General features: G+C 38.9%; 1 protein-coding gene across 5 annotated transcripts in view; it reads right to left on the bottom strand.

The window, feature by feature from the left end:
- LPIN2 (lipin 2) overlaps positions 1–20,545 on the bottom strand; it is a 93,964-nt gene that overhangs the window by 22,071 nt on the left and 51,348 nt on the right. For all 5 annotated transcript variants that reach the window (XM_046024069.1, XM_046024071.1, XM_046024070.1 and 2 more), the window contains exons 2-4: positions 13,225–13,425; positions 6,002–6,097; positions 3,113–3,414 (exon numbers count right to left, since the gene is read on the bottom strand). In XM_046024069.1, the coding sequence (XP_045880025.1) occupies positions 3,113–3,414; positions 6,002–6,097; positions 13,225–13,416 (590 nt within the window). In that variant the 5' untranslated portion in view covers positions 13,417–13,425. The remainder of the gene's footprint in view (positions 1–3,112; positions 3,415–6,001; positions 6,098–13,224; positions 13,426–20,545) is intronic.

The raw sequence follows: 20,545 nt of genomic DNA, 5'->3' as shown, positions 1-20,545 counted from the left end.
AAAATAGGAAGGAGAAGGGGGATTCACTCATGCCACCTACCATACACTACCGCCATCACTACTTAAGTGTGGGATAAACAGGAAGAACAGAAAAGAAGATGTGAATTAAAATTCGTTTTTACAGCCCTTCAAGGTAATTGATTCAAAGGTCAGAAGAGGAAAACTAAGGCATTATGTATATTTCATTCAATCTTACAAATCCAAGGAAGACTATCCTATATCTGATCAAGGATCCAGAGAAATTTAGTAAATCAAAGAACTAGTAAGTGGTTGAATTCAAAACAAGTAAGCCCTTGTTCTTTCACTACACTCTCCTGTATATTACAGCAAATACAAGACTATGAGCTGAAAACGAGCTATGGTGCTTGTCAAAAATATCCTAAAAACTCTTAAAAACATACAGAACTTATTTTTCTTTGGGCCAAGAATTATCTAAGAATGATACAATGATGATATAATGATGATACAAAAGCACGATAAATGCTTTTAAGATTCATGGAGACCTCAGAACTATAGGAGGATGAACTAATGCTAATAACGTTTTAATTAATTCACCCTCTGGTTTTCTTGAATTTGCATAGTTAATGTAACAAACTTGCCATATAACCTTGAAAACATCCCTCAGAAGCACTGTGGGCCCCAGCTGTTCATCTTTAGTTGGAAATTTACCACTTGTCCCATTTCAGAATGTTATTTATCAAAATAAAATAAAAACCAATTTTAGGGGGTGCCTGGGTGTCAGTTGGTTAAGCGTCTGCCTTCAGCTCAGGTCATGATTTTAGGAGCCTAGGATTGAACCCTGAGTCAGAGTCGGAGTCGGAGTGGGGCTCCCTGCTCAGAGTGGAATCTGCTTCTCCCTAAATCCCTCCACACCCCTCCCCCTGAGCTTGTGCTTGCATGTGCACGTTCTCTCTCAAATAAATAAAATCTTTAAGAAAAAAAATAACTTTAGGTATTTGTCTGGACACAGAACTTCTTTCCTAAGTGTAGAGGCCTGAGGAGGATAAAAGATCTGAAAGCTGCAGTGCTCGCTTCGGCAGCACATATACTAAAAAAAGATCTGAAAGCTGCAAACTTCCCAACCCCACCTAATTCCTACCTTGCACAACTGCAAAAGCAGTTGACTTTCTATTCTTTTTCTGATTCTTCGACCTGTTTAACATGCTGTTAATACTTTTGACCCTCAATATCTTTCCCCCAATTATTTTAGAATCTAGATGCTGAGCTGGAAGGGGCCTTACCAACCATGTAGTTCAATTCTCTTACTTCATAGATTAAGAAACAGGCCCAGGGGCGCCTGGGTGGGTCAGTCGGTTTAAGGTCTGACTCTTGATTTTGGCTCAGGTCATAATCTCAGGATCCTGAGATAGAGCCCTGTGCTAGGCTCCATGCTCATCGGGGAGTCTGCTTCCCTCCCTTCTCCCTGCTCACTCTCTCAAATAATAAATAAATCTTAAAAAAGAATTAAAAAAGAAACAAAGTCCCAGACAAGAGTGATCAAGTAGCTTTTGTTCCACAATCAAAAACAGAACAGGCCTAGTCTTCTACCTTTCAGCTCAGCATTTATTTCCGTATACATCTGACCTGAATTCCCATGACTGTCACATTTTGTCCTTTTTTAAAAGTCCTAATTTTCTGCTGGCTACATAATTAAGCAGATCTCATTTTAGGGAAATTTTAGGAAAGAGTTCCTCCAAGTGGCGGTATCTATGATCCATGGTAATCTAAAGAAAAAACAAGCCACTAAGCTCATAAAAATTATTACAACACCCTAATTTGTATGCATTCTGACATGCCTGCTTCCCATGCAAGTAAGATTCTGGCTTGGAGAGAGAGTGGACAATCTAACTGCCGACCAAATCAGGACTCTGACAGATCTGGCTGATGCAGCCTTTTGCACGATCTGGAAAAGTGAGGCATGTGCCAGTATTTTTGTAATGCATTCATTTACAACGCTCATGTACAAAATCTTTTAGAATAACGATTCTTGTGCATTTAGTAGGCAACTCTGCACATGTTTTAGAAATGTTTTAATTTCCTAAATTGAAGCTGCAGATTGTTCAAGAATTCTAAGTTTTGGGGTGCCAAGGTGGCTCAGCTAGTTAAGCTTCTGACTCTTGGTTTTGGCTTCAGTCATGATCTCATGGTTATGGGATCAAACCCCACATTGGGCTCAGTGCAGAGACTGCTTTAGATTCTCTCTATCTCTCACTTGAGCTCTCTGTCTCGCTCTCTCTCAAATAAATAAAATTAAAAAAAAAAAAGAATTCTAAGCTTTGCTCAATTATGTTATAATAAAAGACACACATCAATAAACTTTGAGGGCAAAAGTGTTACTTCAGCATCCTTTCTGGTGGATCTTGGAAGAACTGTAGGCAGAACTTTAGGGTCACTTATGGGCAGCAACTTCCTGTCCAATGCTCATCAATAAAGTAAACCACCCTGCTGATACACATATGGTCCTTTTCCAGTGCCAGAGCAACCACTGAGTGGAACAGATCTAAGATAACCTTTTAAAAATCAAAATCTTGAACAAAAAAATACATGTTCTACCCCCAACTGTTACCTTTTAAACCCTAGGCACTTGTTGACTTGACAACTGGCATATATTTTAAGATCTTCTACTGAGCTGGTAAGTAAGAGGTAATCAAGATTTCTCACTTTAAAAAAGCCAAAATAACAAAAATCCTCCTTTCCTCTTCAACTTACTAGGAATGTTTTGATGATAAACTCTAAACAACAACTCTCAACCTCTCAGAAACAGATGAGATACCAAGATGCCAAGTAAGGATATACACCAAAGGCTGCCCAAGGGCCAAGTCACTTCTTTGTGACTTACAATTCATTTGGGGTTTTGGAAACCTACTAGATGGAAAGACACACACTGCTAGTCTGCTTCAAGTGATATTTTAATACCACAGCAGGATGTTTGATGGCAAATTTTATAGAATAGCAGAAAGGAAAAAAGAAAATGCCTCTTCCACTGATTCCACAGGAAAAACAAGTCTAAACCTCACACTACAGCTCCATGGAAGAAACAACAGCAACCAGCTGGACCTGAGCTCTGTCCACAGCGTGTGCACATGACCAGCACCTGCAGAGAGAGCCCTACCTTGCTGACTGGGCCCCCTTGTCATCATCAGAGCTCATTTCCACATCCATGGTATCCTCTGCAGCAGCGGAAGCAGTCTGGTCTTCCTTCTTACTATCCTGTTTGCATTTCTTTCTCCTTCGTTTTTTCTTTTTCACAGAACTTGAAGTGAAAACCGTTTCTGTTTCCAAGATGTGTGAGATGTCTGAACTCTGAGATGATCTTTCATTTCCACCAGATTTCTCCAAAGGGGCATCAATATCTTTAAAGAACTGGTCTTCAGTAGGAATTGGTGAGGTGGCAAGGTAAGCAGGGAGCTTTTCCTTAAAAAGAACATGAAGAAAGAAAAATTGTCCATGACAAAGTGGACAGTGAATCAAAAACGGTAACAAAGTCTTTGTGTATCGAAATTCACAGTGGTAGAAAGAATACACAGTCCCCAAGTAAGAGTGTCACACTGAACGAAGTCACTGCCCCCTCTACTCTGAAAGATCTTTACCTGGCACAAACAGTTCATCTGGCCCATGTAACTGAATGCATTTGAAGGAACTGAAAACCAAATTAGCACAAAGCCATGAAAACTAAAGTTAAAGCATAGCCAATTAAATTCTCTGCAATGGGAAGTTCAAAGTAATGGCAGCATTCCAAGGAGACAGTACAAGGCACTTTGTCAAGAACTTACAAAATACAGCAACAGGATAAAGCAGAAGGCAGGGATCAGGAACACCCCATCAGATGGTGGCAGCAGGACAGATAATGAAGTGAGGATCTACAGTAAAATTTGTGTTTGCTAAATTAAATGAGGGTGGAAGAAGGTGATTAAGATAGATAATACCCTGTTAACAAATGAAATTAGAGATTTTAAAATTGTAACGTATTCAATATAGCCTTTCAGGAATTCAAAAGAAGAAAATAAGCATTCCAGTGACAGGCTGTGGCCTCTAACATCCAGGGCCTTTTAATTCAATGGTCCTTGTTATAAATAAGTTCACTAGTACTTCTTAAAAGCTGTTTTGTCTCTGGTGGCATTTCCTAGTTCTGTTGTAGCACTGTTTGCAGTTTATGGAGCTGGGGTTGGGGGGTCGGGGGGGAACGAAACAACCTAAATCTCTGTCAGAACAAGAATGGTTAAACTGTGGTGCATCCAACTATGGATGACTGGACAACTATTAAAAGGACAGGGAGGGACAGATCTAGAACTACAGGCTTGAAAAGGATTTAACAATATAAAGTTTAGATGAACCAAGTTTAAGAGAAGCAAAAATGTAAATAAATGGAAGACAGATGGGTTTTGGTAACATTTATTCCCTTTAAAACTGTAAAGTCCTGGAGAGTGGGGGCATGTTATATTCATAGTATGTGACACTGAGTAGTAATTCCAATGCTGTTGGATAAATTAACTTTTTTTGCTTTAATTTTAAAGATTTATTTTATTATTATTATTTTTTGACAGACACACAACAACAGAGGGAACACAAGCAGGGGGAGTGGGAGAGGGAGAAGCAGACTTCCCGCTGAGCGGGGAGCCCTGACACGGGGCTCCATCCTAGGACCATGACCCAAGCAGAAGCCAGACGCCTAACGAATGAGGCACCCAGGCATCCCCCCAACTTTTTTTTTTTAAATTTTAAAGAGCACACTATTCTAAAGAAAATCTAAACAATTTGATGATACATGGATTAGGGGAAAAAAGGGTAGAAACTTGACACTCTGCAAGTTAACCTTGCTAAGCATAGTTATAAATGGAATCATCAGAGCTGACCACAAGAACCAGGTAACAAACTATCAGTAACCCAGTCCTTTCACTTGTTGATTTATACAAAACCTAATCTATCACTCTTCTGAAACACACATAATTTTAAGGAACACATAAAAAATATTTTATTCATGTGATAATTCATTTATTGTTTCCTTCTCCTTTTTGCTTCAGTCTCTGATGAGGAAAAATTTTGTTTACACCAAGTAAACATGAATGAGGTAATAAAAAAACAAGTAATTAAGGTACTAGAAAGAATACTGGTCTAGAAAGGTTCCCTTTCATAATCATGCTTTGTAATGCTGCTTTACATATTGGTATCTAAATTGTTGGCTTCTAAAAATGATGAACAATCTCATTCTATTATTTTTTAGTGATGTTTTTCTCTGTCAATTTATGACATCCAACATGAAGTTCATCTTCAAAACCCCGAAAAGTAGTCCTGTATCTTTAGTAACTTGAAGGTTATCATTTTGCTGAGATTTTATTCTTTATGATAAAAGCTGTAACGAAGCCTCTTCTAAGATCCACAATAACTCCATCAAGAACAGCTTACGATCATTCACATCAGTAGATATGTGGGGTGTGGTTGGGGGAGAGAACAAACTGTGCTATTTTACTGAAAGAAGCCAAACATGCTATAATCATTTAAAAAGATACAGGCTAAAAAAAAAAAAGATACAGGCTAATTAAATTTCTTGAGACATAATAAACTAGTTCTCAAGACTATTCAAGGTTAGAGATCCAACAACCCTAACCAAAATGGTAAATACATTTCCCAAGTTTAAAGGTCACACTTGTACGACACACAGCCTGCAGAGATATGCCTTCATTATTTAGGTAGAACTGAACATATTCAAGTCAAGGTGTAAATGCTACCAGATATTAAATAAGAAAGCTCATTAAAGACAGAAAAAGAGCAAGTGCAAAGGTATTCTGCACGTTCTCTGTACCCTGACACTTGGTGGGGAGAAAAGTTCCTCACTCCTCTAGCTCCTTCCTCACAGCTTAGTTTTTCAGCCTAAAACTAAAGCTTTTTTAACCTGTAACAATCACCTCTATAACCATGAAAACTGCTGAACATTTCTGTTTTGGGAAAGGTCCTGGAGGCCTGAATACGATGTGAAGAGCAGATGTAGCCTACTAGAACTTACATATTCCTCTTCAGTCTCCTCCACAAAGAAAGCTTCCCCATTGTCACCCAACTTCATGTGAAGATCCACTGCATCGCCATTGATTTCTATATCAATCTAAGAGGAGAAACAAAGTGTGATTTAGTATGAAAACTTTCATTGACCCTAAACCAAGCCAAACTTAGTACCGAGGTTCCTAGACTGACAGTCCCAGAGAAACACTACTATCTGCCCTACCCTAAAAAACTAAACAGACCTCGGGAGGAAGGGGATGGATAAGAAGGGACTAAAAGAAAATGTTGTATCATTTATTTTTATGACATAAAATATTTTAATTTCCCAGATCGTATAAAATAGGGGAAATACAATTGCTGAAAAAGAGTCGGGCACTTTCAGAGTTCTAGCACAGACAGGCCTCACCTGGCAGGGTTCAGACAAACAGACTTCAGTTACTGTGGTATGTTAACTGTAACTGCAGAAAGCACAAACGTTACTGGCTGCTCTTCTGTCAACATATCACTACATAAAACCAGATGCCCATCATGATCCGTAATCCATCACATCACTTTCCAAAGTTTGTTGGTGACTAGTCGAAGCATATATGTTATTCAGTTCAGGCACAGACAACGAAGCTTATAGCTGTAGTTGTCTCCTTGTCTCTCGCTGATAAACCCTTGTAACATTTTATAAAAAGGGGTAATTAAGAAAAAACTGGCCAAGATCAAAATGCAACCTAGCCTAACAAAAAGTAGTATCACTGAAAGTAAAATTCAAACTGAGTGTCAAGTTACAGAAGAAAATCGCTGACTGCAGGAATGGTGACCCTGTTGCCATTCAAAAGACTCAAGATGTGCAGCCAGAGGAACCTGGTGAAGGTGAGCTTATCCATAAAGGAGGAAAGTGGTTGTGAATAAAGGATGAAGATGGCCCAGAGGAAGTGACAAAGGAAAAATACTTCACATTGAAGGAACTCACAGACATACTTCGTGATACCAAATGTTCCAGAGATGAAAACCTGAAAGCTAATCCACACTCAGAAAAGAGTATGATAATTTGCCAAGACAAAGAAATGATGCTTGTTCCATATTACAAGTTTCACATCAAGAGGACAAACACGGTTCAGACCAACTAGTCTTGGTAAGTTATTTTATAAAGAAATATGACACTTTAGTTTTTGGGTTTTTTTGTTTTTTGTTTTTTTTTAGATTTTATTTATTTATTTGACAGAGAGAGATACACACAATGAGAAAGGGAACACATGCAGGGGAGTGGGAGAGGGAGAAGCAGGCTTCCCACTGAGCAGGGAGCCTGATGTTGGGGCTGGATCCCAGGTCCCTGGGGATCATGACCCGAGCTAAAGGCAGTTGGTTAACCAACTGAGCCACCCAGGTGCCCCAGTTCTCCATTTTTAATGTTTTAAATTGCAGTGCACTAAACATCATTTCATTATTTTTCATTTTCTTATGCATTTATAAACAGAAATTTTTAAAGTTTTGACAAAAACTTATAAAAATCATGGGAAAAATCCTAATTTTTTCTCAGTCATTAAGTTTGTTTTGCATGGTTTCAGCTTGCCCAGTCATTTTAATGATCTGTACTACCATGCAAAGAACTGTATAGATATAAAATATTAAAATACTACTTACACTTAAAAATTATGTAGTTTTCTTCTGTTGACTGAATAAATGCCTTTAAATACTTTATAATATTAAATAAATACTAACTTTCAAAGCTTTCTTTTTTTAAAAGAAGATTTTTACTTATTTATTTGAGAGAGTGAGTGAGCATGCAAGAATGAGCAGAGGAGGGGCAGAAGGAGAAGCGAATTCCCTGCTCAGCAGGGAGTTTGACACAGTGCTCAAGCCCAGGACCCCAAGATCATGACCTGAGCTAAAGGCAGATGCTTAACTGAAGGAGTCACCCAGGTGACCCCCAACTTTCAAACTCTTACAGGAAAACTTGTAAACTCCAGTTTTAGACTACTTCAGGGGATATAACTAAAATATATAAAAATATAATATAGGTATAAATACAGCAGTCCACAATCTAAGTGTACTTAGATTTGCAAGGCCCTTATGGTGGGAATAGCTACATGGTCCACTAGGTTTTTTTTCCCAGTGAGGACCAATTTATCCCTTCTGACACTGACTCCTGGTCACATCAGGTCACTGAAGGTCATTAGCTGCCAAATGTTGTCAAAATGCTTGTTATAAAAATCCTATATGTAAGTAACATAGCCATACTGCAGGGTAAGGAGGAAAACTAACCTAAGTGGAAAATGGTATTTTAACTATTTTAACTCTAAAGACAAAAAGAACTATAAACAAATATTGTAGTTCGTATTTTTTTTTAAAAATCAGAAATACGAGTTAGCAGTTCTGAAATTATTTTATGTGTATTCTAGAACTGAATAGGTAAAGACATTATAATAATAATAGACATGTTTCTCACTGTCAGAGAAAGAAATCACAAATAAGGAGATGAGGAGGAAGCTTCTGGAGATGGGTTAGAATCAGTGGGAAAACTCATGATTTTTAAAGACATACGTAGGTGCATATATCTACGTATGTAGATTTTTCCAGCTCTGCCCACTGACAGGGCCTAGAAGCAAAGACACCTCAGTTAGTAATGAGCACTCCTAGTGACCAGATTCTTTGTTTCTAGATACTATTCTCTAATAAGAGGAACCACCATTTCTCAGAGAAACAAAATAATTTCAGGGCTGATGGAGGTAAAGTAGATTCTTCTGGAATATCTTATGGCGCCAGAAAGTTAAGGAAGTGCTCAAAAAATGATAGGAGCATTTCAAAAGGGCTCAGCTTGAAGGAGCTAACTACCAATTGCCAAATCTGGGACAATCTGAGCAACTAAATAATGATAATAATGGATTAGAACCCACAGAGTAAAATTAATACTCAGAAATCCATACTGATCTAAATAAATAATGGAATAAGTAAACAAGAGAGAAAGATAGCTCTTTGATACAGTAGAATTTCAATTAATAAACAGAGTAGGAAGGATGGAAACAGAAAATCATTTGGTAAACACCACAGTAATAATTGTTGCAGGCAAAATTCATCAGTGTATGGTAAAATTCATGGAAGTATGATGAAAAATGGTATTTGCACAGTCTCCAAGTTTCTTCCCACAAATAAATTTACCATAAAGAAACCTAGTAGACACCATTAACCAAGGGATCAATGTCAATATCACCAGTAATGAAACATGGCACCCTGATGGGCCTCCTGAGATGATGCACTGAGAGGGGCACACCCTTACTCTACATTACTCTTCCCCCAATGAGAAAACATCAGACAAATTCAAACTGAGGCACAATCTATATAATAACCATTTGTACTCTTCAAAAGGTTATTATTTCCTTACAACAAAAGGTTATAAGGAAAGACAGAATGGTCAGAGAATACAGATGAAAGCAGTGTGGGATCCTGGATAGGATCATGGAGAAAAAGATGACAGCAGTGGGAAAACTGGCATTTTGATGTACTACTCCTTGTAAACTGGTATCTGAAACAATACTCCTATCTATATAGTCATACTTCCTACCTGTGGCTTAATCTTACTCAATATATATGACTCAGATGTTGAAATAGAACTGATTTGCGTTTTAGAAATACTGGCTGTAGGGGTGCCTGGGTGGCTCAGTCAGTTAGGTTGCCAACTCTTGATTTCAGCTCAGGTCATGATTACAGGGTCCTGGGATTGGGACCCTGTCAAGCTCCACACTCAGTCCAGAGCCCGCTTGAGATTTTCTCTCTCCCTCAGCTCATGCTCCTTCTCTCGCTCTCTCTCCCTCCCTCCCAAAAATAAATAAAATGTTAAACAGAAATACTGGCTGTAGCGGGACACCTCGGTGGTGCAGTTGGTTAAAGCCTCTGCCTTCAGTTCAGGTCATGATCCCAGGGTCCTGGGGTCGAGCCCCACATCGGGCTCTCTGCTCCGTGGGCAGCCTGTTTCCTCCTCTCTCTCTGCCTGCCTCTCTGCCTACTTGTGATCTCTGTCAAATAAATAAATAAATAAAATCTTAAAAAAAAAAAAAAGGGAATACTGGCTGTAGCAGACTCTTGTTCTGGCACGCCATTCTTCAGGTAAGACTATCTCTGGGTATGTCTTTTGGGGATCTATTCATCTTCTATTTCAGACAGTTTTAGGTGTGGCTTCAGAGTCAGGAGGTAAGGGTGCTGTCTGTGCCAAGCCAATCCATATATTCCACCCCAGCTACAGGACCAGGGTGATTGATAAGTCTGACAGGGAGACGAAATACTGATGCTTCTGGAGGAAGAAATGGCTCTCTTTTTACTATGGTTGCTGAGATCCTGGGAAGTAAACCTGGAGGTACTGTAGCCCTCTCGCATTAACACAAAGAGAGACAGAGTTGAAAGGTGGGAGGAGACAGAGTTCTGGAAATACCCTCAGACTCTAAATAAAGCCCATTTTAATTCAAATGCCCCTGGACTTTAGTTATAGAAGTCAATAAATTCTGCTTAAACTAGTGGGAGATGGATTTTTTTTTTTTTAAGATTTTTTTTATTTATTTGACAGAGCTCACAACACCAGGCAGAGAGAGAGGAGAGAGGAGAAAGCAGGCTCCCCGCAGAGCAGAGAGCCCGATGTGGGGCTCGATCCCAGGACTCTGGGATCATGCCTGAGCTGAAGGCAGAGGCCTTAACCCACTGAGCCACCCAGGCGCCCCAGGGAGATGGATTTTTGTCACCCACAATGGAAGCTTCCTGTCTAATACATTATTTAATCTTGATAAATAACTGTTAGTTTTGTGTTAAATCAACAAAATTAATATTTAAAAAATACCAACTTCAGGTTCACTTTCTGAAATTCAAGTCTTGAGTTATGAAGTATACGGGGAGTATTGGTGTTCTATCAAACAAGAACATACCAATGACAGTGGGAAAATTATTATACATCTCCCCCTAACCAGAGGGTTAAAGGTGATTATGATTTCAAGTCCACTTCATAGGGGTCACCGTAACTGGGGTCTTAATTTAAAATCAATGAATAGCTTTCCCTAATCCAAACTAACCTAAAATAAGACAGAGTTAATCCAAATTGCTGGAGTATATCAAGGGAGACATGGTTTTGGTTTTACTGTCACAGGAAAGCTGTTAAATAGCCAGATTTCCTCCCAAACACATCCTTTGGATTTCTGAGACACTAGTGCAAAAGAAGTAATTTTCTATTTTCCTGTGTCTCAAGGACAGATTTGCATTAAAATCCAGGGGTGTGACAAGGTATTTAACACAATCATTTGGGCAGCCTTGTACAGAAATTGTACTACATTTTTTTTTTAAGATTTTATTTATTTATTTGACAGAGATCACAAGTAGGCAGAGGGGCACGCGGAGATAGAGGGAGAAGCAGGCTCCCCGGTGAGCAGAGAGCCTGATGCAGGGCTCGATCCCAGGACTCTGAGATCATACCTGAGCCGAAGGCAGAGGCTTTCACCCACTGAGCCACCCAGGTACCCCTGTACTACATCTTAATTGGAGGCATACACATGTAGAAAGAGGTATACTGTCTGTCCAGACACCATTTACAGATACACAAATGCTTACATATACAACAGCCTGCAGATTCCATTCTGAAAGTCCAGAAGACTTAACCAATCTGCTGATCAAAAATTCTGACCACAGAAGAACAAACAAAAGTGCCATATAAGCCATTTAATGAATAGATCCTTTTACAGCTAATGGGAAATTTCAGTGCTTAACAGTTTGGTACAGATTCTCCCAGAGCAGATAAAGTCTGAAAGTACTATAGGTTAGTGTTACTGGCAAGAAATAAAAAATTCCAAGAAGCCCAACTGTGGCTGAACACCGTTTTGCAATGGAAAGTCTCCAAGTTACTAAATGAACTGTGTGACTGCTTTTGGTTTCCAAAGGATGATTGAACAGAGGCCAGACCACACAAACACTGCCACACTGCAACGTGGCTCTCCAGTGAACTGATTTATAACACCTAGAAAAGAAGATGTGTTTTGGTAGTGGGCAGGAAGGGAGAATACCTAGGGGTGTGAAACCCACAAAAAAGTTTCTTCCATTCTCAAAACAACCTAAGTTTAATTAAAATAGAGAGAATTTCTATTTTAAGAAATAAGATCACCTATGTAAAAATAGCCAACATCTGGAAATAGATGTTTCCAACTTATGCCGGTGGTCCTCTAACATCTAGTTCTGTGCCCCAATGTGGTGTGGATCTTTCATTGTGCTTTAAAATCCTGACAAAATCTCCCTAAATTTGTTCAGGTAGATAATGTGGGGGTAAGACTAGAAAGGAAAAATACTACGTACCTGCAAGGTTTTACTACAAGCTCAGCATTCTAATTTGATTGACATCAAATACATTAACAAACCTTCTCATTGCTCCATTACTTGAAGGTGGAGAATGTAGGAAAAAGGAAAACCAACACAAAATATTTTCTTTCTGAATGAATCTTCCCCCAAATAAATAAAAGCCAACAAGCCTATGGCCTGCAGGTTTGCATTCAGTAAGATCTGCAGGCAAGTCCTGGTATTACTAACAAAATTTAGATACAAAGAAGATTTAACAACTTTGTCAAAACAAATGTGGAATTTATTTTGTCTAAATAAATGTAATGTATTCTTGACTACATCAATCTATCCCATTCACAACTGGTACGAAGGTATTGCCCTAAATATTTTATAAATTTTTATTTTATTTATTTGTCAGAGAGAGAGAGAGAGACATAGCAAGTGCACAAGCAGGGAGAACAACATGCAGAGGGAGAAGGTTCCCTGCTGAGCAAGGAGCCCGATGCAGGACTTGATCTCAGGACCCCGGAATCATGACCTAAGCCAAAGACAGACATAACCAACTGAGCGACCCAGGTGTCCCTCTCCTAAATAGTTTAAAGTGCTGTATGAGGTAAAGAAACCTTCTGAAGACACCTAACCTTCCCCATTTATAACTCCAGTTTCTCCATTCTGCTCTTCTGGGTTGCAACAAATAGAACTATCAAGATAATTTTCAGCGTTTTTTGCCCCCCTTGGAGACTTTCTACAGTAAGGCTTATACTTAGCAGCAACCTCAAAATAACACATAAAGGTTGACTTCTTATACCATTATCTTCAACATCAAACGGGTGTCTTCCCTCTCCCTTGTGGGGGGGGCAAAAAGCATATAAGAACAGTTTATTCTATTACCATCTAACCTTTCACCCTCCTTGAGAACAAGCTGTCCCTTGCACTCACCACTTTCTCTTTGGATCTCAGGACCCCCAGCTTCCCAAACCGAACGTGGAAAGGCGAGCACTGATAGGTGCCATCTTGCTGTCGCACCACAATGACATCGATGCATCCGGACAAAGTGGCTTGGTTAATGCCCTTGTAGAGTTCCTTCACAGTGACAATCACCTGCCCAGCCAGCTGTCCCACATAATTCATGGTTTGAAACTACAAAAACAAGAAAAAAATTTTTAGATGAGATAATAACAATGAATTTATTAATCTAATGACAGAGAAAAAAACAGTAGTAATTAAAAGGACACTGCACATTTGTATACCATATTACATATTATTATTAACCTTGTTGATTTCGAACCAATTTGTCTCATGCTACCACTGTTTTTACACATTTCCATGCAAGGACAAAATCAGGTGGTCCTTTTGTATCTCAAGAGGCTGTCCCAGCTAGGGCCTCATGCATGCCTAAGTTCCCCTTTCTTTTCCATCATCACGGATCCTGCCAACTGCCCATAGTGGTTTCCCCCTAATGTTTAGAATCTGCATGGAACCACCAAAGAACCCAGACTACCACCACTGTCCTCTTGTCCAAGATCACTGGGAATATGGGGCAACTGTATCTACCCTCACCACAGCAGCTAAATAGGAAAAATGACAAATGATCACCTCCAGGAGAAATCAGAAAACAGGTTGCTTCTGCTAAAGACAAATAAGTGAGAGATGAGTTTTCTACAAAACTATTAATAGAATATGGTTCAGAGACATGCTAGATTAAATAAACTCTGAGTGAGCTAGACTGGATCTAAACCATTTATAACATTGCTTTTTTTGAAAATCCCCTCAACGCTTGAATACGACTCACTGGAACATATATTCATGTTCTACAAAGCACAGAAAAGGATTTTAATCTTGTTGTCAATAATCAGTCAAATCAGGATAACTAGACTAGAAAGGGGTCCTCCAGAAAGGGTCAAGGTCAAGGAAGGAGTATGCACCTGACCAGGGCTGAGGGATTAGAGGAAATGCTTCCTCTGGGTCCCATTATCTGTTGCAGCTGCAGCTAGGACCACAGGTTGGGGAGCCCACCATATAGTATGTGTTGAAGACCAGTGGAGAAGTCTCCTTGAATCTCCCTCAATTTCTACTAATTAGAAAAAAATAGCTCTTCCTCAGTCCTAAGGTTATTTATTTCATCTCCAGTTATCAAATACCACCATATTTCATTCATTAGACATCACCCCTAGTATTATGTCAAAGCACAATTCAGCAAATCATTCTCCTCGGGACAGGTGGGACACAGACCAAACAAGTGGTCCTCCACAGCTCTGGCTAATCCAGAGGTCAACTTTTACTGAACCAGAGAAGAAACAGATTATTCTCTAGGTCATCCATCATAAGCACAGTTGTCTCTTTAAACTCAGCTTTTCAGGAGCCTTAAACTCAAAAGTTACATGCTGAGAAAAGTTTCCAGAGATCACATTCTATGTTGTCAGATAAGTCCAAAGCTGAATTGGGAGAAAGAATGTTAATCCATCGGGAAAACTTAGGGGCCTCCCAGGACATCTGCCTTCAGAAAAACTCACCCTACTCCTCACAGGTGAGTGAATACCTACGGGGGTATTCCACTCAAACATTTTTTCCTCCCGAATGTGTAATCAAGACCCACCACTGTTAAGCACAGCTACAATAATTTTACTCCAGAAAAAGTCTTTGAATATTTCAAAGCTAACATTACCAAGGTCCCCAAAATTATCTATAGAAGAGATGACTTTGTGGATATAAACTAGTTGCTAAACTGACTACTAATTGAAGCAGTATCCTTTACAAAACAATTATAAGTTGGTGTGATTTTGGTTTTAGAAGAATTCATTTGGCAAGGCCAAATTAGGCAAGTATTCAATGATTTCTTCAATGAATAAAGGAATGATCAAATGAACCATCAATATGGAGTGCCTGGATGGCTCAGAGGGTTGAGGCTCAAGTCATGGTCTCGGGGTTCTTGGATCGAGCCCCGCATCAGGCTCTCTGCTCAGCAGGGAGTCTGCTTCCCTCTCTCTGTCTGCCTCTCTGCCTACTTGTGATCTCTCTGTCAAATAAAATCCTTTAAAAAAAAATGAACCATCAATAAATAAGACAAAAAAAAAATAAACGTGTAGGGCGGAAATACTATTTCAGAGTATTTGTATTACATCCTCATTTTTAAATATTAGTATTTTTTATTTTGCAGTAACTATAGATTCACAGGCATGTAGTTTTAAGAAATAATACAGAGAGATTCCATGCATCCTTTAAACCAGTTTCCCCAATGGCAACACCTTGCAAAATTCTAGTGCAATCCCACAATCGGGATATCAATATTGATTCAGTTAAAATGGAGAACATTTCCATTATCACAAAGATCCATTCTATTGGCCTTTATAGCCACACTCAGCCACTTCTGTCACTCTCTCCTTAATCCCTGACAACCACAAATTTGCTCTTCATTTTTGTTATTTTGTCATTTTTAAGAAAGTTATAGAAGTGGAATCATATGGTATATAACATTTTGTGATTGCCTTTTCCCACTTCTATTGCTATGGAGACTCATCTATTCCTGCACTATCATGTTCATATTCTGTAAGTAATATATGTTCACAACATGCTTTTTGCTTGTCACAGCATGTACATGAACCACCAACCAAGTAGTCAATCTTTGTATTACTGCTTGACTGACTGGTGGCAATTTAAAAAGGAGTTTTGTTACAAATTTTTTAAAACTTCATAAATTATATAATTATATTCTTTTCTTAAAAAACCTAAAAAATGTTAACTTCTAGCATCTCCATTCAGCCATAAAACAAGTTATAAACTAAATGTGTATGAGCTTACATCAACTAGAGCATGGGATCCAAAATTAAGTGTAACTACTTCTATTCAAAATGATTTTGATTACCATAAAGGATGTGCTGTTACACAAGAAAGTCTATTGTGTAAATGCCAGTTGCTAAATGTAGAAAAATATACGCTATCAAATGACTGGGTTTTTTCTTAGCAGATATAAAACAATTCTGTCTGTATTATGAAGGCTGGGAAAACAAAAGTAAAGGGAGTCCTTCTGCTCTAACATTTGCTACACCCTGGGAATGAGGGGCACACTTCTGCTAGGAGGGGCACTCCATCTAAGCTGGGGCAGGAGGCTCCTGCATTATGTCTGGGGAGAAAGCAGCTGGTTGTTGTATGCATGCGTGACACATTAAACAGCTTCTTCTTTAAGTATTATCTAGCACCATAAAACTTCATTCCTACATGTCCAGCCCAGCACTAGCCATAATAAATCTAAGTGAGAACAAATTCAGGCCTCTGATACCTGTCCTGTTCAACACCTGTGAAAGTGGAACTCTAAACAGGGGGAGAAGGACAGATGATTAAGTACCCAGTTACATCTCAGGGACACACCTCACTGAAGACACTACCTTTAGAAATAAAAGAATAAAAGAATACAGTAAAATAATATACACTGTAAATTATTCATTAGAGCAAATAATGAGAAAAAAACAGATGAATTCAAGAATAGGGACAGAGAGTAAGAGGGGATGCAGAGAGAGACATGGAAATTCAGAGAAAAGGAAAGACAGAATAAGAATACATACATAATCAGAAAGCAGATGGACAAGATGCCGCCGATACAGATAGAGGAATGTGGAACTGCAGGGTTTTCACAGAGCAGCAACTCCATCTTCAGGCTCACAAGCACAAAGAAAATATAAACATGCATAATTGATTCTTAGTACTGAAAGTATTTATCTAGCCTTTCAACAAATACCCAAAAGCATTTCTAGTACATCCCTGAAATATGGAAAGTTAATCACCACTGTAGCAGCAACTAATGTTTTAAGAGCTTACTACATACCAAACTCTTAACAATTTTCTTAAAGGCAGGGGAGGAGCAGATGGAGGGGGAGGAAGAATCCTAATCAGTCTCCACGTCCAGCGCAGAGCCAGAGCTCGATCTCACAATCCTGAGATCACGACCTGAGCTGAAATCAAGAGTCAGATGCTTAACTGAGTCACCGAGGCACCCAACTATGTACTAAAATGCATTATCTCAGAACTACCTTATGAATGAGTGAATATTATTATTTCTATTTTTAAAAATAATAAAAGTAAGGCTTAAGAAGATTAAGTATTGTTAAGAATTGTTTGTTCCTCAAATTCTTATGTTGAAGCCCTAACCCTCAAGGTGAGGGTATTTGGGGGTGGGGCCTTAGGGAGGTAATTAGGTTCAGATGAGGTCAAGAGGTGGGACCTCCACGATGGGATTAATGTCCTTATTACAGGAGCTCAGATTCTCTCCTCCTATTATGTGAGGAAACAGAGAGAAAGTGGTTGTGTGCAAGCGAGGAAGAGAGCCCTCACTAGAAACTAAATTGGCCAGCATCTTATCTTGGACTTCCCAGTCCCCCAAACTGTAAAAAATAAATGTTGTTTAAACTACCCAATCTATGACATTTTGTTATAGCAGCCTGAGCTGAGACAAGTATCTTAAACATCAATTGCCATACTGTTTTTCAATGTTGGGGTACTTCATTGACAAAGACTCACTCCTCTTACCAAGAAGTTCATAACGGTATCAGACAGCCCCAGATATTATGTCCACTAGAACTCACAATGGATATGTGCCACCCTCTTTCTAAATGATACCACTTACACCAAAGAAGAGTCTGTTGTAAAAGCATAACTAGGTCTCATCTACTCTGGGCTAAGCATTCTTCTTCCTTAAAATATCTAAAATGACTGGGTTTATTTTCACTTTTATGACAAACTAGAGAACTTTGTTTAAATGGGAGATCCAAAACTAGACACAGTAGTGCTGACAGACCTGACGGATACACAGTGTGTACAATGTACAGTGTGCGTTTGGGTACAGGCACTGGCTCCCATGGGCTGGGTTAAACATTGGGAGCTTCCAAGACAGAGAGGTACTTACTGATCACTAAACTAAAAAATGGAAAGAATCAGAAGATAGTAATTAACTGAAATACTTATCAGAAACTAAATGGCCCTTTATGCATAAAATTCAATAGATTTAAATCAGTCCTTCATGAATGTTCAATAGTGCCCAATATCAGATTTTTCTTATCAAATATTTTAAAGTAAACACACACTAGTATCTGGAATAAATGAGTAGCTTTCAAGATTCAATTATTTACCAAAAATTTAAAGACTTCCCTAGCAGATTTTCCTGAACATCAGAGAAACTAAATAAACCATCATGATACGTAGTAGAGATTTATGAATGGAATCCACCAGTAAATAGGCTCCAGTACAGATCCTCGTCCTATAAAAACTGCCCCAAATTATTTAAAGGTGATATGTTCAATCAAAAATAATTTTTGGTAAGGAAAAGATATAGGAGCTATTAAAATACCACAATTTCTAAATTATGATCAATACAAAAATGGATACATGCCAAACCACTCACATGGATCATCAAAATCTGTTTCCTTTAAGTTTTAAGTTTACCTTCATCTATTTATTCAATCCTATTAACTAGTTAGCAGTACTACTACTAACAAACCCAACTACAGTTGTTATAATGTCCATCACATGGCAAGTACTATTGTAAACCTGTACACTAGCTCCTATAATTTCCACCAGTATCTGGAGTTTGGTATCAATATTTCCACTTATAAGAAAGGAGAACCCTCCTACACTGTTGGTGGGAATGCAAGATGGAGCAACCACTCTGGAAAACAGCATGGAGGTTCCTCACAAAGTTGAAAATAGAGCTACCCTACAACCCAGCAACTGCAGTACTGGGTATTTACCCTAAAGATACGAATATAGTTATCCGAAGGGGCACATGCACCCGAATGTTTATAGCAGCAATGTCCACAATAGCCAAACTATGGAAAGAACCCAGATATCCATCAACAGATGAATGGATAAAGAAGATGTGATATATATATACAATGGAATACTACGCAGCCATCAAAAGAAATGAAATCTTGTCATTTGCAACGATGTGGATGGAACTAGAGGGTATTACACTGAGCAAAATAAGTCAATCAGAGAAAGACAACTGTCATATGATCTCCCTGATATGAAGAATTTGAGAGGCAGCATGGTGGGTCTTGGGGGGTAGGGAAGGAAAAAATGAAACAAGATGGGATCAGGAGGGAGACAAACCGTTAAGAGACTCTTAATCTCACAAAACAAACAGAGGTAGGGGGGTGGGGGGGAGGGAGAGGGTGGTTGGGTTATGGACACTGGGGAGGGTATGTGCTATGGTGAGTGATGTGAAGTGTGTAAACCTGGCAATTCACAGACCTATACCCCCGGGGCTAATAATACATTATATGTTAATAAAAAAAATAAAAAATTAATTTTTAAAATTCCCATTTATATGAGGAAACTGAGGTTCAGCAGTGTCTAATGTCACCACACTAAGTGGTAAAGCCAATATTCAAACTCAAGTCTGATTCTAGAACCTATGTTCTTAACCGCAACTCTAAATGATAGAAGTCCTCTAAGCACGGATCCCAAAAGCTTTGATAAGACCTTCCCCGACCCCTGATTTCTTGTTGCAAGTTGCTTTTAGCAACTGGGATATTATTTTTACTTAATGCTACTTGGCCCTCGAAGTCTCCTTTGCACGCTATCACCAGAGGTAGCATTGACTACTAACTCTCTCCTGCTAGGCCTTCAAGATTAGGAAGTTGATCTCCTGGGAGATCACGTGTGGTCAGGGCTTGTGGACAGAGATGAACAGCTTTTATCCAATAACCTGCCCTGAACATTCTAACCTTCTGCTCACAAATGTGAGGAGTGTGCTATGAAGGAAAAGGAACATCTAGATACTTCAGGAAACAAACATCAGAACACAGTTGCCTTGTACACATTCCAGCTTACACCTATGCTCCTAGACCACACTCCTCCAGGCATCCAAGCTTATATTCTACCTCTGAGTAGCACTTCATATTTTTCAAGAACTTTCTCAAACATACTTCATTTGATTTTCAAAAAGAGAATTTAGGTTATGTAAGGCAGATAGTTTTCATTTCATTTTACATTCAGGCTGAGACAAAAGGTATTTACTTTCCATTATTATTCATTAGAACCCAGCTGTACTGTGACTCAGGATCTCAACCTTCTTGCTACTTCCCACTGGTAGCTTAAATCATGGGGCTCTCAAGGTGAACTGGTAACCCTGAGGACAAGAGATCTCAGAGCTGAACTCAAGTTGTACTTAAGTCCTACAGTCCTCCAGGAATTCCAGAGTCTCTTAAAGGTAGCCAAACATGAACCTGAAGGCACCATCAGCTGAGAACTGAACTTTGAAAGTAGGAGA

The sequence above is a fragment of the Meles meles genome, chromosome 12 (assembly GCF_922984935.1).
Source record: "Meles meles chromosome 12, mMelMel3.1 paternal haplotype, whole genome shotgun sequence".
In the NCBI taxonomy this organism is placed as follows: Eukaryota; Metazoa; Chordata; class Mammalia; order Carnivora; family Mustelidae; genus Meles; species Meles meles.
Note: the sequence above shows the minus strand (reverse complement) of the source record. Positions and strands in the feature narration are given on the sequence as shown.